This window comes from Schistocerca gregaria, unplaced genomic scaffold (genome assembly GCF_023897955.1).
Source record: "Schistocerca gregaria isolate iqSchGreg1 unplaced genomic scaffold, iqSchGreg1.2 ptg001104l, whole genome shotgun sequence".
In the NCBI taxonomy this organism is placed as follows: Eukaryota; Metazoa; Arthropoda; class Insecta; order Orthoptera; family Acrididae; genus Schistocerca; species Schistocerca gregaria.
In genome coordinates this window covers 21913-36250 of record NW_026062445.1, presented here as the reverse complement: position 1 = coordinate 36250, position 14338 = coordinate 21913, and the positions used below count along the sequence as shown (strand labels likewise).

Below are 14338 nucleotides of genomic sequence, written 5' to 3'. Positions count from 1 at the left end.
TCTTCCTACTTGACTGGAGAGGCCCGACTGGGACAAAATAGTCTGTTCAGTCATGATGCGCCCGGTTCTTGACGCATGTCGGAAATATTTATCTGTACATTGATACAGGCACAGTTTCTCTTTAGGATCAAGTTTTCGGATTCGGAAGTTGTAGATGCAATCAGAAAAAACATTGGTCAGTCATCTCTGACATAACTCGAATGATGTCACGTTGTTGTTGATGCTCCAAAAAAGCGGAAGTCGAGCGATCCATGAAAAGATATGTCCTCTTGAAAGACTGAGCTTTACTGTTTGAGCTCGAGTTTAAAAGTAAAAATTATAATATATGTACAAAATAATATATATGTAATCTACGTATATGTTACTAAAAAAATTTTTTAATAAATTGTGCTAAGCAACGGAGAACTTGGGGTCTCGCTGTTATAGCTTATTTTTTGCTAAATGGCCACCATGTTCGTTTAGGTTTTTCTTCTTTGACCGGTTCTCTCAATTCCTCCTCCACGGGAACTTCTTTAGTTTCCATGGGATCCTTGAGCTGCTTATCCGGCTTCAGCACTCTTGGCCGAACAAAGACGCTAATATGAGTGTAGGGGATAGTGATCAGACCAGCCCGTCCCTTGGAATGTGGAATCAGTCGTTTCAAGTAAGGGCCGCGGCCAAGAACAATACGTGCTGCAGAAAAAAAAGTTGTGCATAGGAAGCGTCAGTGGAACAGTCAAACATAGATTTTCATATTAGGAGGTGGAATATAGTGTGAATCCCTAAATGTTCTCGAAGTGTGTTAAGAAAGGAGACTCTTCTGCACGCAAGGCAGAGCGGAAAATCCAGCCAGAATTTGATTGCTCATAGTGAAAAAAAGCCTTTTCAAGGATACAAGTTGGAAAGAGGAGAAGCTAGGAGTAAAATTTGTAAAAAATGTTTTTCTAAAAAAAACGGATTTTTCCACAAAAATACCAAAATTCTGGAATTGTATGAATGCCACAAACAATAGGCCCGCCTCCACATCTACCGCCGACGTACCAATATAAAGATCTTCTGCATGGAATTTTCTATGTACAGCATTATTCCTTGCGCAAATAACGGCCTCTCTGACGAAAGAAGCGGCTTTTTGGGGATAGATATCTAACAGACGTAGAGCTTTATCAACAGGAGCGCGTTTAATCATTCGGCAAATTGGATAGAGTTTTCTAATAGAAGTCTGAGCCTGTCGTCTATGGGCTACTGACTCCAAAAAATCACGATTTCTATAACGTGAACGCATTTTGCTAGATGCTTGCTTAGGTCTAGGAATAGGAATACGAGGCTGCTCCTGATGGGCGAATGCTTGCACAAAAATATCACTGCTGTTTTTAGTTGCATAGGACCGTACTAGTTCGCGACCAAGCAGAAAAGACGCTCGTCTATCAACATTCGACAGAATATCCCTATTAAACCTCTCTGTTCTAGACAATGTACTCATCCCTAATATGTTCCCATGGAAAATATGCCTATCGGTAAGCCACGATGGAGTACATCTAGACAATCCTGTCCCTCTTAACAACCCGCTGTCTCGATTTGAAACCAAAGCTCGGTAATACAGACATCCTCTATCGTTCGACTTTTTCGTATCTCTTGTTGATCTTCTCAACCCTATGTACCTCCTCAATACCTCTTCTATATTCACCACTCTTTGCCACCTTACTCCCATCTCATTGCTTCAGAACCTAGATGTTCATCGTTCTTAAAAAAAAAAAAACAAAAAAAAAAAATCATCACATAACACATGTATACTTTTATTCCATCTAGCTTCTCTATGCTTCCTTCCCTCACCCCCCCAGACCTATCCACTCTTCATCACCTTGTTTCTGTGAGCCAAACAGCACTTAAACATGCCAACAACATTCCCCTATCCAACTACTACCTGTTCCGTACCCTCTTTCTAAGATATCCCATTTAAACCCAATCCTCACCTCATCTTTCTTATTGTTCACAGTGATCTGGTCACTCATCACGCCGAATCCCAGCGAATCCGTACGCTTATCTCTATACACGTACCTATATATTCATACACTCATGGATTCACCTCTCTTCTTTACAGAACTCATCGGATCTTCTTCCTCCGTCTGCTCCTACTGTTCTCAGGCCTTGATTCCTGGAATATCTTGTAAAGTCAGGCTTCAAAACTTTTCAAAGTATATTACTCTAACTTCTCTCCTCCTTTCAACCTCTTCTCTGTATCCGCACTCATATATTCACCCCAATTCAATCTCACCAATCTTGCAGGCTGTCTAACCTCCACGCCTCCTGCCTCATTTCCAGTCTTCTCGAATCTAATCCCCTATCTTCTCCAAAAAAACTTAGACCAAAAAATTGCCTCGTTCGTTTCCTTTGATCCCCATCTCCACACATCCCAATAGCACACATCATCTCATCCTATACTTTTGTATTCCTTCGTCCATAAAGATCTACCTCTGCAATTTCTGTAAGCACAAAACGTTGTTCCCAGGATCTTCTATACACTCAAAAAAAAATACACATCCATATGCACAAAAACCAGGCCATGTACAAAGATACAAACAAACCAAGGAACAAAAACTCGCTACTATGCTATCTCAGAATTCGGTTAATCAAAAGATACAGAACAAGGTCGCCCAAGTTAACCCAAAATCTCCAAATGCACTCAGCAAAAAAAATATAAACACAAAAAAAGGGTTTGGATTACAAAACTTTTTAGATAGTTTAAAATAGCTCGAATACCCTAATATGTGCTTAGTAAAAAATATTTTTTTGTTGATACTGTTATTTTTTTTTTCTTAAATTAATAAATTAATTTAATTTAATATACAAGAATAAATCTAGTATGCTATTTTTACTTACCATCTATCATTTGTATAACATATAATATATAATTTCATTAATATTTATATATATATATATATATTTACATTACAATTACTAATAAAATGTTTTATATTGACGAATATTCGACTATTTATTTACTTTACTCTTTTTGTTGGAAACGGGTAAGTTCTCCCATATGGCATCGTATTCATTATCTTTTTCGTGGATTAAATTCTCCTTAGCATCTTTTCGAGCTTCTGATACTTTAAAGCACATTGGAACAACATTGCTAAAGCAAATCCTATTTTGAATCAACTTGGTGTAGACATTGCTTAAGCTGTTATACATTTTCGAATCATATATTCTTAAGTATCTGTCGAATCCGGTTAGGACTAGATTATTAGGTTCATGTGGGCAGTATTTTACATCTTGAACAGATGCAGTGATTCCTTTCAGTCTTTTGATAACCCGTTTTTTTAGGTTTTTAGTATGGTCTATGTCAACAAGCATAACATCGCCACGATTGGTAGAGATGACAGCTTGGGTATGGTCAAAGGGCGAGAGAACAACTCGCTGAAGGGAGTCGACATGATCCTGTTTGGTGAGTCTTTGATGTTTTAAATAACTGAGGTAGGAAGCGCGTTCATCTGTGAGAGAATATGAAAATATAGGTTGACGCTTGGTACGGATATCATAAATACGGATGTGTCCGTAGGAGGTAACAGCGACGATAAGATTTTGGTCGATCCAGTTGGAATCGAGATCCCAGATAGGAGAGGGCATGTCGAGAGAATCATGAGGAGGAGATTTGGATTTCCAGTATTGTTTTTGGGACTGGAGGTCATAGACAGTGAGGAGGGTGCCTTTTGGTCCAACGACAGAGAGAAGAGATTGGTCCGGACTGGGTGAGCAAGAGGTAAGTGACTGCTGAAGGTTCCAAGTAGTGATGATAGGAGTAGAAGGTACGTTAGAAGGGTCGAGGAGGTGGGGGTCGAAGAGGAAAAGGTCACCGTTTTGGGATGCATGGAGAATACTAGAAATGAAGAAGAGGTCAGACAAAAGGGGTGTTAAAGGGAGAGGGATGAATTAGAAAATGAGAGTACGTTTTTTGATGATGGAGGTAGTGAAGGGACACAGAGACGGAAGATGATGTAGTGAGGAGATGCAAAGGATGGAGAGTTACAGATACATTTTGTGTGGGTATGATAGGAGAGGGAGTTGGACAAGAAGATGTATCAGGTGTATTATGGGAGAAAGAGGGGCTGAGATGATCAGGAGATGCCGGGTCGGGAAGAGAGCTGGATGGTGAGAAATGGAGTTGATGAAGGAGGAATACAGAACCTTCTGCATGGTCGAGCGAATGTGAAGAGATGAGCTGTTGATCATCGATAGATAGGAGTGATCGGGTGGCGGTGATTGGGGGGAATTCATGGCCATCTTTAGCAAAGAGAGATGATTCTGGTTTCCAGGATGCCAGCAGTGTGGGTGTAGTATTGGCTGGGTGCGTGGGTATGAGGAAAAGCTTGAAAGATGATAGGTTGCTGGCAGTGATGACTTCCATGGTAAGTGGTTAAAGAGAAAGGAGTTGAAAAAAGTAGAAAATAAAAAAGTATGATGCTTGATTTTTTTAGTATGTTGGACAAGAGGCAAAGGACAAAAAGAGGTGGAAGGAAAATTATCCGCGAGGGATTTTTTGAGGAGAAAAAGGCTTGCAAAAAACAGAAGTAGAAAGAAATAACAGGTTTTGTAGAGGGTGGTTTAGAATGTTTATCAATAGGTAATCAGGGTTTATCAGGAAAAGAGTGGTGGAACTAAGAAAAAAGGGAGTCAACGAAGTGCCATTAGATATAGCCTAGAAGAGAGTAAAGTTGGCCTAGGTTGTGATTTTTTTAGATTCGGTTAAAATAGGCATTTAGTCAAAAATGCCATAGGAGGATTTTTACATAAGGAAAGGGAACAGGCTGAGTGTCGAGGAACAAGAAAACGCGAGTTAAGAGGAAGACGTTTCATTTAGGATTTTGTATTATACACACACATAAAGGCAAAACAAGCGCGTTTCTCATATAAAAATGTGTATCTAAAGAGTGGTTGATAGGATAAATACAACTATGTATACGGTAGCTGATATAGCTTGGAATGTATTACGAGAGCGTGGCATTACGACTTATATATCCACAGTTACATGTCGTACAGAATGAGTTATTGCGCCTATGTGGTACGCTAGCTGTATTCGATGGGGGATGCAGAGGGAGGTGCATGTGGAAAACAAGGGCAGGAGAGTTTGGACTGGTATGAATGGCTCGAAATGGTGGATAGAGCAAGAGCTGGAAGGAAAGTGGGCATTTTCGGTTGATGGAGGTATTGCATCAGATTGGAGGAACAGAGGTGAGATTTATCTGAGAAGTAGGATGAACCATAATCTACGCATATCTGTTCACCTATTTGTATAGGTCGAAGTGCGATGATGATAGGGCGGTCGATACCCACTTCAAAGACGGTATGGATATGTGCATTTGGCTGTGGACTATGATTGATAAAGGCGGAGAGATTTCTATAATAGCTGGCATCTAGGAGGGAACCGTCTATAGAGCAAGACAGGCAATAGCGGCGATTTTTTTGGGTAGATTGAGAAATGAATTGTCCAGCAAATTGAGCGATGTATTCATCGGGAGCAAAGGCGCGTCGAGCATAGCATCCCCAGCCAACGGTCCGATCGATATAGCATAGAATGAGATGTTGATCGCCAGAGCAGACAGAAAGGGAAGGAAAATACTGAGTACGGAAAGATGCATCTTTCAGTGCCTGAGAAGGTTGGGTAGAAGAAAACAAAAGTTCTGTGATATAAGAACGAGTTATCGAATAATGAAAGATAAAAACAAAAGAATCTGATGAAAAACTCTTTGATTTTTGATTTTTTTGATCTTGTACTAAAGTTAGTGGCATATCTATCAAATTTTCAGATGCTTTGCTTTGTTCTATGTCCTTATTCACTTGATTTACCCAATTCTCTAGTTTCTCTACTTCCCATTCTACTAGTTCCCCTTGCTCTTCTTCACCTATCCACACAGCTAAACGTTTTTCTGTACGCCAATTCCTCCGATAATGTGGTGCACTTCCTAACATCCGTGCATAGTCTATCGGCCTCGCCCCATATCCATCTCTCTCTTCTACACTTCCTCCATGACTCACTAATTCCCATAGCACCTCTGAATTCTGCACAAATACTGCCAAATGACATGGCGTAAATCCTGTAACCACATCGCCTAAACTCAGTGCGCCTCGATAACTTCCTTCCTCCAACAACATTCTCACCATCTCCGGTATTCCTGTCAATACCGCATAGTGCAATACAGACTTCTCTATCTCATATATCGGCCTAGACTCCTCTTCTCAAACACCCCAAATCAATTCCATACACAAAAATTTAATGTCAAATACTCGCGTCGGACAAAAAAAAGACGTTTCCTCATCTAATTCCCCTCTATATGATTCATACCAGAGTCTTCATAAAGTTTTACTATACTCTCCAGCTGGTACCTCGCTGTATCCACATCTCCTTCTAGCACAAGTTCTTGAAGGGCTGACAGACCATATTCGCCTTGCATTATCGAAATAAGCTCACTCGTCCATTTTATAGAATCTGACCTCCCTTCCTCCTCTGAAAATGTAAACGAGCTCACGTAATACCTGACCCATGGTACAGCTACCGGCTTGCACTTTATACAGCCGTGACAAACGTGAGCAAGTTTTGTTAAAACTACGTATGATGCCCACACAAATAAAACACAAACCCTATGCATACTTTCGCTAGATCATTTTCATACTCCCCAAAGCAAAAGTCATTCACAAACCGCTTATACCAAGCACTTTCCTCCAAGATCATCGAAATAAATTATCCTCTCCTACATCAGGCAAAAAACGAAAAAAAAAATCCGTATTGCCTTTGAACACGCTTTTCATGCCGAAAGGCCAAGAACTTTATTTCGAATTATTAGCCAACTTCTCCCTTAACATGGAAGAAATGGCATTTTGCGTGAGTTGATTAAGGCGTACGAGTTTGGGCTCGAGATCCCTTTGAAGATCCCAATTGAGTTTTTGGGGCGCCGAACTCAGCAATATCTATGAAAAGTGTCAAAAGCGTTCCTCATATATTTTTTCATAAAAATTATCTGTAAGTAAGTACCTGGTCATCCTCTTGTTGCAACTTCTGGTATGCAGGAGATTCGAAATATTCTAGCTTTTCGGAAACCAAGTCCGGTGGCGGAGGACGCATATGGTGTTCGAGCAAATATCGGCTTTTAGGCAAATAGTTTCGAAATTTCAGTACAGCACTTAAAAAAAAGGGTCAATTTTCTTCTGACCAGAGGAGACTCCCGATATAAGTGAGTTTTTGGCTCAATGCTGCTGTATGTGGGAGTGAGGTTGACGGCGCCACCAGGAAAACACATACTTGTTCGGGTTTGGTAACTTATCTTCTGTGGATGAGTAGTTGGAGACCATACCCTCGGCCTTCATGTTGACATTTTAGGTTGCCAGTTCCTGGAGGCACAGGACAGAATGACGAAAAGTGGATCGCGATGACCGACTTAAAAAAAAAGTGTACACGAAAATTCGAGGTAACTGGAAGAAAGAAGCTAGTGCGCTTTTACTTTCTTGCCTCTATGAGCAGATGGGAGGTGCATACCACACACCTTAGTAAAAATTGATAAGATGGGTATTCACTTGGAGGAACGCTGCCCAGATAGAGGTAGTCTAAGTGCGGGAGTATTGGGAATGAGGCGGCGAGAAAAGCAGGCTTGAGTCATTTTGAGTTGAGAAGAAAGATTGTTTGGAGTTTTAAGTTGTGATGGTATAGCGTGACAAATTGGTGATTTAACGAAGTTACAAGGGGAATTTGTTCGATGAACATTGCCATAAAGGGCGTGTTTTGAAGATACAGAACAGCCTGAGAAGATTGAAGATGCAGTACTGTCTAAAAGCACCCTTGCTTCTCGTCTGCGTTTGAGATGCCTTTGATAGTATTTTAGAGATTCCATAGATCCTGAGAAATAAGTTTTAAGGCGGGAGGAACAAGATGCCGATTTTTCGGAGGTTATAAAAGTCCTTGCTGGACGAAAAAGGCGCGAGGTGAGCGTCGGCACGTGGAGTTTCATCGAGTATGGCCACAGAGAAAAATGGATTTCTGGAGCAGGAGGCATAGACGAGATGCAAAAAGAAGTTTGTTTGAGAATTGACGAGCTATTTTGATTGGACATAGAGAGAGCCGAGAGATCGGTGCAGCATTCGGACGAAGCGCCAAATGCTACAGGTGAAAGAGGACGCAATGGTTTTGGCGAGGAGTTTCGACGAATACGGCGATTATGTCTAAAACCTAAAAATGTTTGGTCATCTTTCTGAGATGATTCATCGGTATTTATCGAATGGGAAAAATCAAAATAGCCACCTGATAGATAGAAACCATCGTTGCCTTGAGCATCAGAAGTAAGATAATATTCAGCCTTTGAGCGCTCTAACAAATCCCCTTCATTCATCCCTCTCAATTTTGCTAATAGAGAGAACACTTTAACTGACGAAATCCTGAATGGCGTACTCATTATGCATTGTATAAGAGAATAGAGCCAATAAGTCACGTTTCAAAACTTCGTTTATCATTGATAACACATACGTACCTCTCTTTGTCTTTCTTTCCCTTTTATTCTTACAAAAATTAAGCCTTTAATGGAGCATATACGCTTGGTTGCAAAAGGCCTTCTTTTAAACTTTCGTCACCCCGAAGCAGGCAGTTTGTTGTTACAACTAAAAAAAAATGGTAAAAACCCATATTAACACGCTTTCGGCCTCTAATAAAAAAAAGAGTCTCCGGTCCTCCATTTACGTTCTTGGTCAGCACTCTCAGTAGGGGGTGAGAGCGCCGGCCCAATGAGAAAATCCTTGAACAAAGAAAAGAGAAAGGTGCATGTATAATGGATTTTGGTGTACACAAAAATCACTTGGCCCGTCGAGTGCCAGAGCATTGGCAGAGTTGAAGTGCCGAGTCACCACTTTTCTTGCCGAGTGGTATCACCAACGCTCTAAATTCCTGCAATTTCTGCCACATGGTATGGAGAGATTGATTATCCTGATGCACACTGACATTCCGCCTAGCTTGCCAAATTATGCCTCTCATTTGCTAAAGCTTGTTACGGAGGTACGTTAATCCCATAATAAGCGCGTGTATCGTTGCAGAAAAACGAGACTCACTTCACGCACACATCATTATTTAACACTGAGGCTCTCAAGTCAGGAGAAAGAGCTCTGCACGCGAAATTGATGCTCTTTTTACTGCGAGTAAACGTACAATTGGAAGTGCTGAAGTACGCAGGGGAGAGGAGGGCGCTGAAATACCCGTGAATCTGATCTCGGTGATGAAGTAATTGAAGCCAGATCATCCTATTGGAGAGACAGGGACCAGTTGATCTGCTGAGCAGAAACGGAGTTGTGTGAAAGAAATAAGTGTACATTTGGATCACTTGTATATTAAACAAGCAATTTCAATGAGAAAACAAGCAACGAAAAGTACCTATACTTAGCATATCAATTTCTGATCAGAAAAGATAACAATAGAAGGAGGTCCGCTCTTGAGTCCACGATGCAAAAAACCGCGGTACAACCACTGCAATGAATGAATGTCAGGTACTCGGCAAATGGATTTATAAAATGGGAGGGGAAAGGAGAGCACGCACTCACGAATCCAGAATTGTACGCAATCTTTTTGTGGCTGAGTACAAAGACTTGTTTAATATCAATAAATGAGGTTCGAAAGATTTGGGCGATATCCCGCGGGATTTCCAAAAAACCTATGCATACATATATGATTCTTTGTCTGGAGTAGGTTATCTGTAAGAAATACCCCGGCCTCAGCCATGCAAGCATGCGAGGACTAAAATTTTTTTTTTAACTGAGAGAAGATTGCAACAATTGCAATTATTCAGACTAGACTCGGTTGTGGCATATAACGTGAGCAACTGAATACTAGCACAGAAGACGCCTAGAATAGAAAGCTCTGATATATGACGTTGCCCTGATAAGAGAGGGCACGAGAGACACACATTGGAAGTAGAGAATCGACGGAGACGACGATGGCAGAGGATAGCAACAATAGTGACGAAAGAAGTCTGGGTGCGTACGGATGTATTTGTCAGAAGGAAGGAAGAACGGGGGAGTTGACAAAAGAATGGTGGTCTTGGTGCATCTGCAGCGGAGAAGAGAGGATTATGGCAAAGTTCTGTAATGCAAGCCTTGGAAGAAAGGCAAAGCTAATGAAATGATGTGTGTGAACGTGTTTATGTGTATGATGAATATGTGATTACGCGAAAAGGAGAAGATGGGTCGAGATAGAATGCGCACTGCGCGAGGCTGACACGTTTTGCGATTACAGAAGAGGTGACAAAGGAAATAGTGAATCAAAAGATAGAAGGGGCTAAGTTAGGCGAAGAGTCGAAAAGAAAAATGTTTAATGAAGAGATGGAAGAAACTGAGTCAGACGAAGAGATGGAAGAAACTGAGCTAGACGAAGAGATGGAAGAAACTGAGCTAGATGAGGAGGTGGAAGGAGGGATGTTGGGTGAAGAGGGAATAGAAAGTAAGAGCGATGTAGGAGAAGTCGAAGTAGAGGGAGGGAAAATGGGCAAAATGAGGGAAAAGCAGGCCGACAACGAAGATGTGCTAGAAGCAAGTAAAAAAATAAAAAACAAAGATAAAGCAGGCGAAAAGCTGAAAAAAAATTCAAAGAAAGGAAAAGAACAGAGACTGAAGAAGGATCGGGAGACACCAGAAAAAGACAAAAAAGAACCTAATGAATTTAAATTAGACCGGAGAAAAAGAGGGTCAAACGTAGTGATATGTCGTCATCGGGAACTAAATTCAAGAAATGATAAAACTGTTGAGAAGGTCAATGATTTGCCTGAGGAGCCGTCGACAGCGTCGATAGAAGGTTCCTTAGTTCCGGCATCAGAAAATAATGGTGGTTTATCTGAGGTATTGCCGACAACGTCGACAGGAGATGCTTTACCGTCAGAAGTTACTGGATCGCCGATGTCACCACCATCCTTTATGCCACCGCCGCCGTCTTTTACACCTCTCCCTCCATCCAAGTCAGTGCAGGCCAGTCCATCAGAACGGCGATTGATGAAACCTCCATTTGATGAGCTTCCACTGCCACCGGAAGATCCAGTTGTTGTGTCCGAGCTGACAGGTCGGACGTCTCCGTTTTGCAAGGCGCTAGTAAACTTTGGAAAGGCGAATGCTCCCAGGCACTTTCAAGCTCGGGAGGATCTGCTGAGCATTCGAAATGGTGACATATTAGTTGTAACAGGGAAAGTGAACGATAAATGGTATCAAGGTCAATTAGGAGACCAGCTAGGACTGTTCCCGATAGATTTGTCCACAGATGTAGATGAGAATGAAGTGAAACGATTCATAGCACAGAGCATGCAGAGAAAGAAGAACCTCGTATCCAAGGAATCAAGGCAGGAATTACAACAAAAAATGAAGGATTTGACGGCCGCTGCAGAGAATGGCGACAAGTGTATTCAAGACATTAATGAAGAAATCAAAGAGTTGACAATTGAAGCACACCGTCGACGAAAGAAACTCCGAGTCAAACTTATGAGTGAGTACAATAATGTCTTGCCTCCTTCTTACTATGATATCCCGCTCCAAGAATACATATTCCATACATCCCTAGACACAGTTTTAACGATACTCGAAATTAGAGGTATGAATGATAACTTCAAAAATGTTCTTGCGGCCTTTGTTGAAACTTCAACGGACTTCGCTCAAGAATTCAAAAAACATCTCGCTGTCGATCCTAGGACCAAAGGCAATATTGAAAAAGCTATAGCCTACTCTCAACAAGTTCAAAAATGCTTAATGGATGAACTCTCTAATATTCCTACCGAACTCTTGAATCAATGCGTTAACAAGTTATCTAGCTTTTGCATTCAATTTCAACGAGCCCTCTTATCGTCTAACTCCACCAATACGTCATCCAAAGCCGAAGGCGGCTAAATTCACATCGCCTTACACCCTCTAGTCCATGTATAACGTATGATCAAAACCATGGTTCCTTATTTGCAGAGTTTTCAGAGCACATCGTATCTAAAAAACCTGTGTTGTTCATTTTTGACACCTTTTGTCTATACAGCACTAAATCCATCGGACATAAAGCAATTGTGTATCATGATTATCTTCTACTCTAAATATACAATAAAATTATCCTCTTTCAGGGCACGCCATCTATTTTGTATCTTTTGTTTTAATATCAAACCTTCCTAAAAATGAACGGCCCCTCTCTAGCCTATCCTATTCTCGAGGCATATTGCATGTACTAGGTTTTCAGCAAAATCAAAGAGCCCTTCAAAAAGCCTCTTAATTCCTGGCGAGCCTCTCTGAGCGCTGCTGTATTTGTGCTGTGTTTGCCTCTCCCTCTATCGACGAATTTTCCACTTCGCAGGCCCTGTCCACGCTTTCTCCTAGCGAAAAATGAAATCGCATCCAAATCCCCCGTTACTTCTGAAAGGAGGTGTCAGTAAGCACTACTTCCATGTGAGGTGCGAGAATTTCCCATAAATACTGTCACTCAAGTGCTGTGTCTTAGCGCGAGACATGTAATGTGTGCACTGCACGAGTCTGTCAAAAAGACCCTTTTTGTACCGCTGTGCATAAATGGAGCCGCCCATCAGTTTATCAATTGATTCGAGATGGACTGGCTCCTCTTGTCTTTAACAGACCAACTTCTCACAGTTAGAGCAAGTCTCATACGTGAAAACGTTACATGCATCAACAGAGTTTTTCAAATCTCTTCATAATGCCTCTCTATGAGCAGGAAAATGATATCCCGATATTTTGACATATATCGCATATATAACACATTTTTCTTCTTACCTAGAGGACTTGGCAATGTTATATCTGCCGCTAAGTATCCATCTGTATTGAATCGCTGGCTGAGCGACACTACTTTTTCCAGTACAGATGCCGCGAAATTTACCGGCAGCGGTTTGACATAGAACGTCCACGCAGTCACCCAACTGGCGTCAGCACAAAATGAGGAAATGTCCAGTTATGCGCTTAAAACAATAAATCCGGACAGAAGACAAACACGCTAAACCCTTTGAATTCAGCTTGTTCTGTTTGTACATAATGATTCAAAATAATAATACAGACTACAGAGACACCTCCTCTATCATCGAATATGACATTATTTTCAATCTATATTTTCTCGGTCGACTCAGACAGAGATAAGTTCCTACAAAAACCTTTAAATACCAAAAGTCTGGGTATCAGGTCGCAAATGCAAAATCCACACTCCGCGCACTAAAACCTTAAACTTAAAATTGTTGGAAGCTTTTAAATAGCTCTGTCATCATTAACATATAAATTATTCTAAATAATAAAACACATAACGGCATTTATATTTATGCACTCCGTGCCGTAAATTCAAATGTCGAACGTTTTTCCATTTCACAATATATTCTGAGTCGGGGAGTCAGATGTCAAATGTCAGTATTGACGCCCACATTTTCATTTGTATTAGTGTGTGATGCTGCTAACATAAGTTTCTATCTTCATCCACTGCAAACGAGAATGTAACACAATAGCAGTATGACACAAAGGTACCACACATCACTATCTTGCTTTGTCCACTAAATCCAAAACCTTTTATTTCTCAGGCGTAGCTGCACAATGCTATATCTATAACACGTTTTAATCTCATCTTCACGCATACGTACTAATAGATGAAAGCAGCATCATGAGAAAATTTAGTACAACATCTACGGACGGCTCATCTAAAACAGCCCAACTACTGCTCTATTTTTCTATCGTTCTCTTCAATCCGTGCACATCCAAAGGATATTTCAATGCGCTGCTCATTTATGCTAAATTTTAGACTCCGTATTAGTTTTTTGCGCGTTTCAGTAGAACAGGAGGTCACAAAACCTATTACTTAAGTACATTTCTATGAAGATTCCCGCAACGTCAAGCAGTCTTTCCGCCAGCCGCAGTTGTTTCTATGCGTCGAACCTGATTTTACAAAGCTTACATTTTTGTATCACGTTGCCAAGTCCCGAATTTTTATGGTTTCCGGCAGCTTCATGCTCTGTTCTCACAGAGGGGTACATAAACCAGAGAACCATTTGCAGACCCCGCTCCAGGGTGCCCTCGAGACGACGTGTCGCGTTTGAAGAGAGACTTTTACTCGAAGCGTAGCACGGTCTAGGCAGAAGTTGAGAAAGCAAATAGAGGGGACGATAGAAAACATGGAGCGGAAGCCAAGACAAAGGCGTGGGAATGATAGCATGCATATGCGACGGAGGATGGGGAATCCGTAACATACATAAGATCAGACTGAGGGGCGTGCGTACCCACGTGGAGAGAACAAGCAATGCGATGACAGATTCAGCACGCCTGTACAACAAAATGCGGTACGCGCTTATAGTATCCGTGTACACAGAAACATGGAATAAGGGCGATACGAGGT

The 14338-nt window shown here is 41.3% G+C and overlaps 4 protein-coding genes and 2 long non-coding RNA genes across 8 annotated transcripts; 2 read left to right on the top strand and 4 right to left on the bottom strand.

Annotated features, from left to right (window-relative positions):
- Positions 1-419: 419 nt before the first annotated feature.
- Positions 420-1699, bottom strand: LOC126328222 (uncharacterized). The gene is made up of 2 exons (XM_049996003.1): positions 1021-1699; positions 420-672 (listed from the first exon to the last, which is right to left on the bottom strand). The coding sequence occupies exons 1-2, from the start codon at positions 1685-1687 to the stop codon at positions 428-430; spliced, it is 912 nt and encodes a 303-aa protein (XP_049851960.1). The 5' UTR covers positions 1688-1699; the 3' UTR covers positions 420-427.
- Positions 1700-1822: 123 nt separating this feature from the next.
- LOC126328224 (uncharacterized) lies at positions 1823-2687 on the top strand. 3 transcript variants are annotated; one of them, XR_007561749.1, is made up of 4 exons: positions 1823-1902; positions 1973-2010; positions 2078-2356; positions 2443-2687. It is a non-coding gene; the product is annotated as an uncharacterized LOC126328224 (long non-coding RNA). The 3 variants fall into 3 exon arrangements; XR_007561750.1 differs by having other exon boundaries at positions 1823-2010; positions 2078-2171; positions 2263-2356; XR_007561748.1 differs by having other exon boundaries at positions 1823-2010.
- Positions 2688-2967: 280 nt separating this feature from the next.
- Positions 2968-4392, bottom strand: LOC126328214 (uncharacterized). Its single transcript, XM_049995993.1, has 2 exons — positions 3924-4392; positions 2968-3853 (listed from the first exon to the last, which is right to left on the bottom strand). Exons 1-2 carry the CDS (start codon positions 4379-4381, stop codon positions 2968-2970), a joined length of 1344 nt encoding a protein of 447 aa, XP_049851950.1. The 5' UTR covers positions 4382-4392.
- A 422-nt stretch (positions 4393-4814) lies between these two features.
- Positions 4815-6705, bottom strand: LOC126328217 (uncharacterized). The gene is made up of 3 exons (XM_049995995.1): positions 6623-6705; positions 6317-6536; positions 4815-6206 (listed from the first exon to the last, which is right to left on the bottom strand). The coding sequence occupies exons 1-3, from the start codon at positions 6701-6703 to the stop codon at positions 5041-5043; spliced, it is 1467 nt and encodes a 488-aa protein (XP_049851952.1). The 5' UTR covers positions 6704-6705; the 3' UTR covers positions 4815-5040.
- An 87-nt stretch (positions 6706-6792) lies between these two features.
- On the bottom strand, positions 6793-8293 carry LOC126328231 (uncharacterized). The gene is made up of 3 exons (XR_007561754.1): positions 7271-8293; positions 7004-7151; positions 6793-6939 (listed from the first exon to the last, which is right to left on the bottom strand). It is a non-coding gene; the product is annotated as an uncharacterized LOC126328231 (long non-coding RNA).
- Positions 8294-9755: 1462 nt separating this feature from the next.
- On the top strand, positions 9756-12095 carry LOC126328230 (fibronectin-binding protein A-like). Its single transcript, XM_049996009.1, has 2 exons — positions 9756-9978; positions 10238-12095. Exons 1-2 carry the CDS (start codon positions 9939-9941, stop codon positions 11866-11868), a joined length of 1671 nt encoding a protein of 556 aa, XP_049851966.1. The 5' UTR covers positions 9756-9938; the 3' UTR covers positions 11869-12095.
- The last annotated feature ends 2243 nt before the right edge of the window (positions 12096-14338 follow it).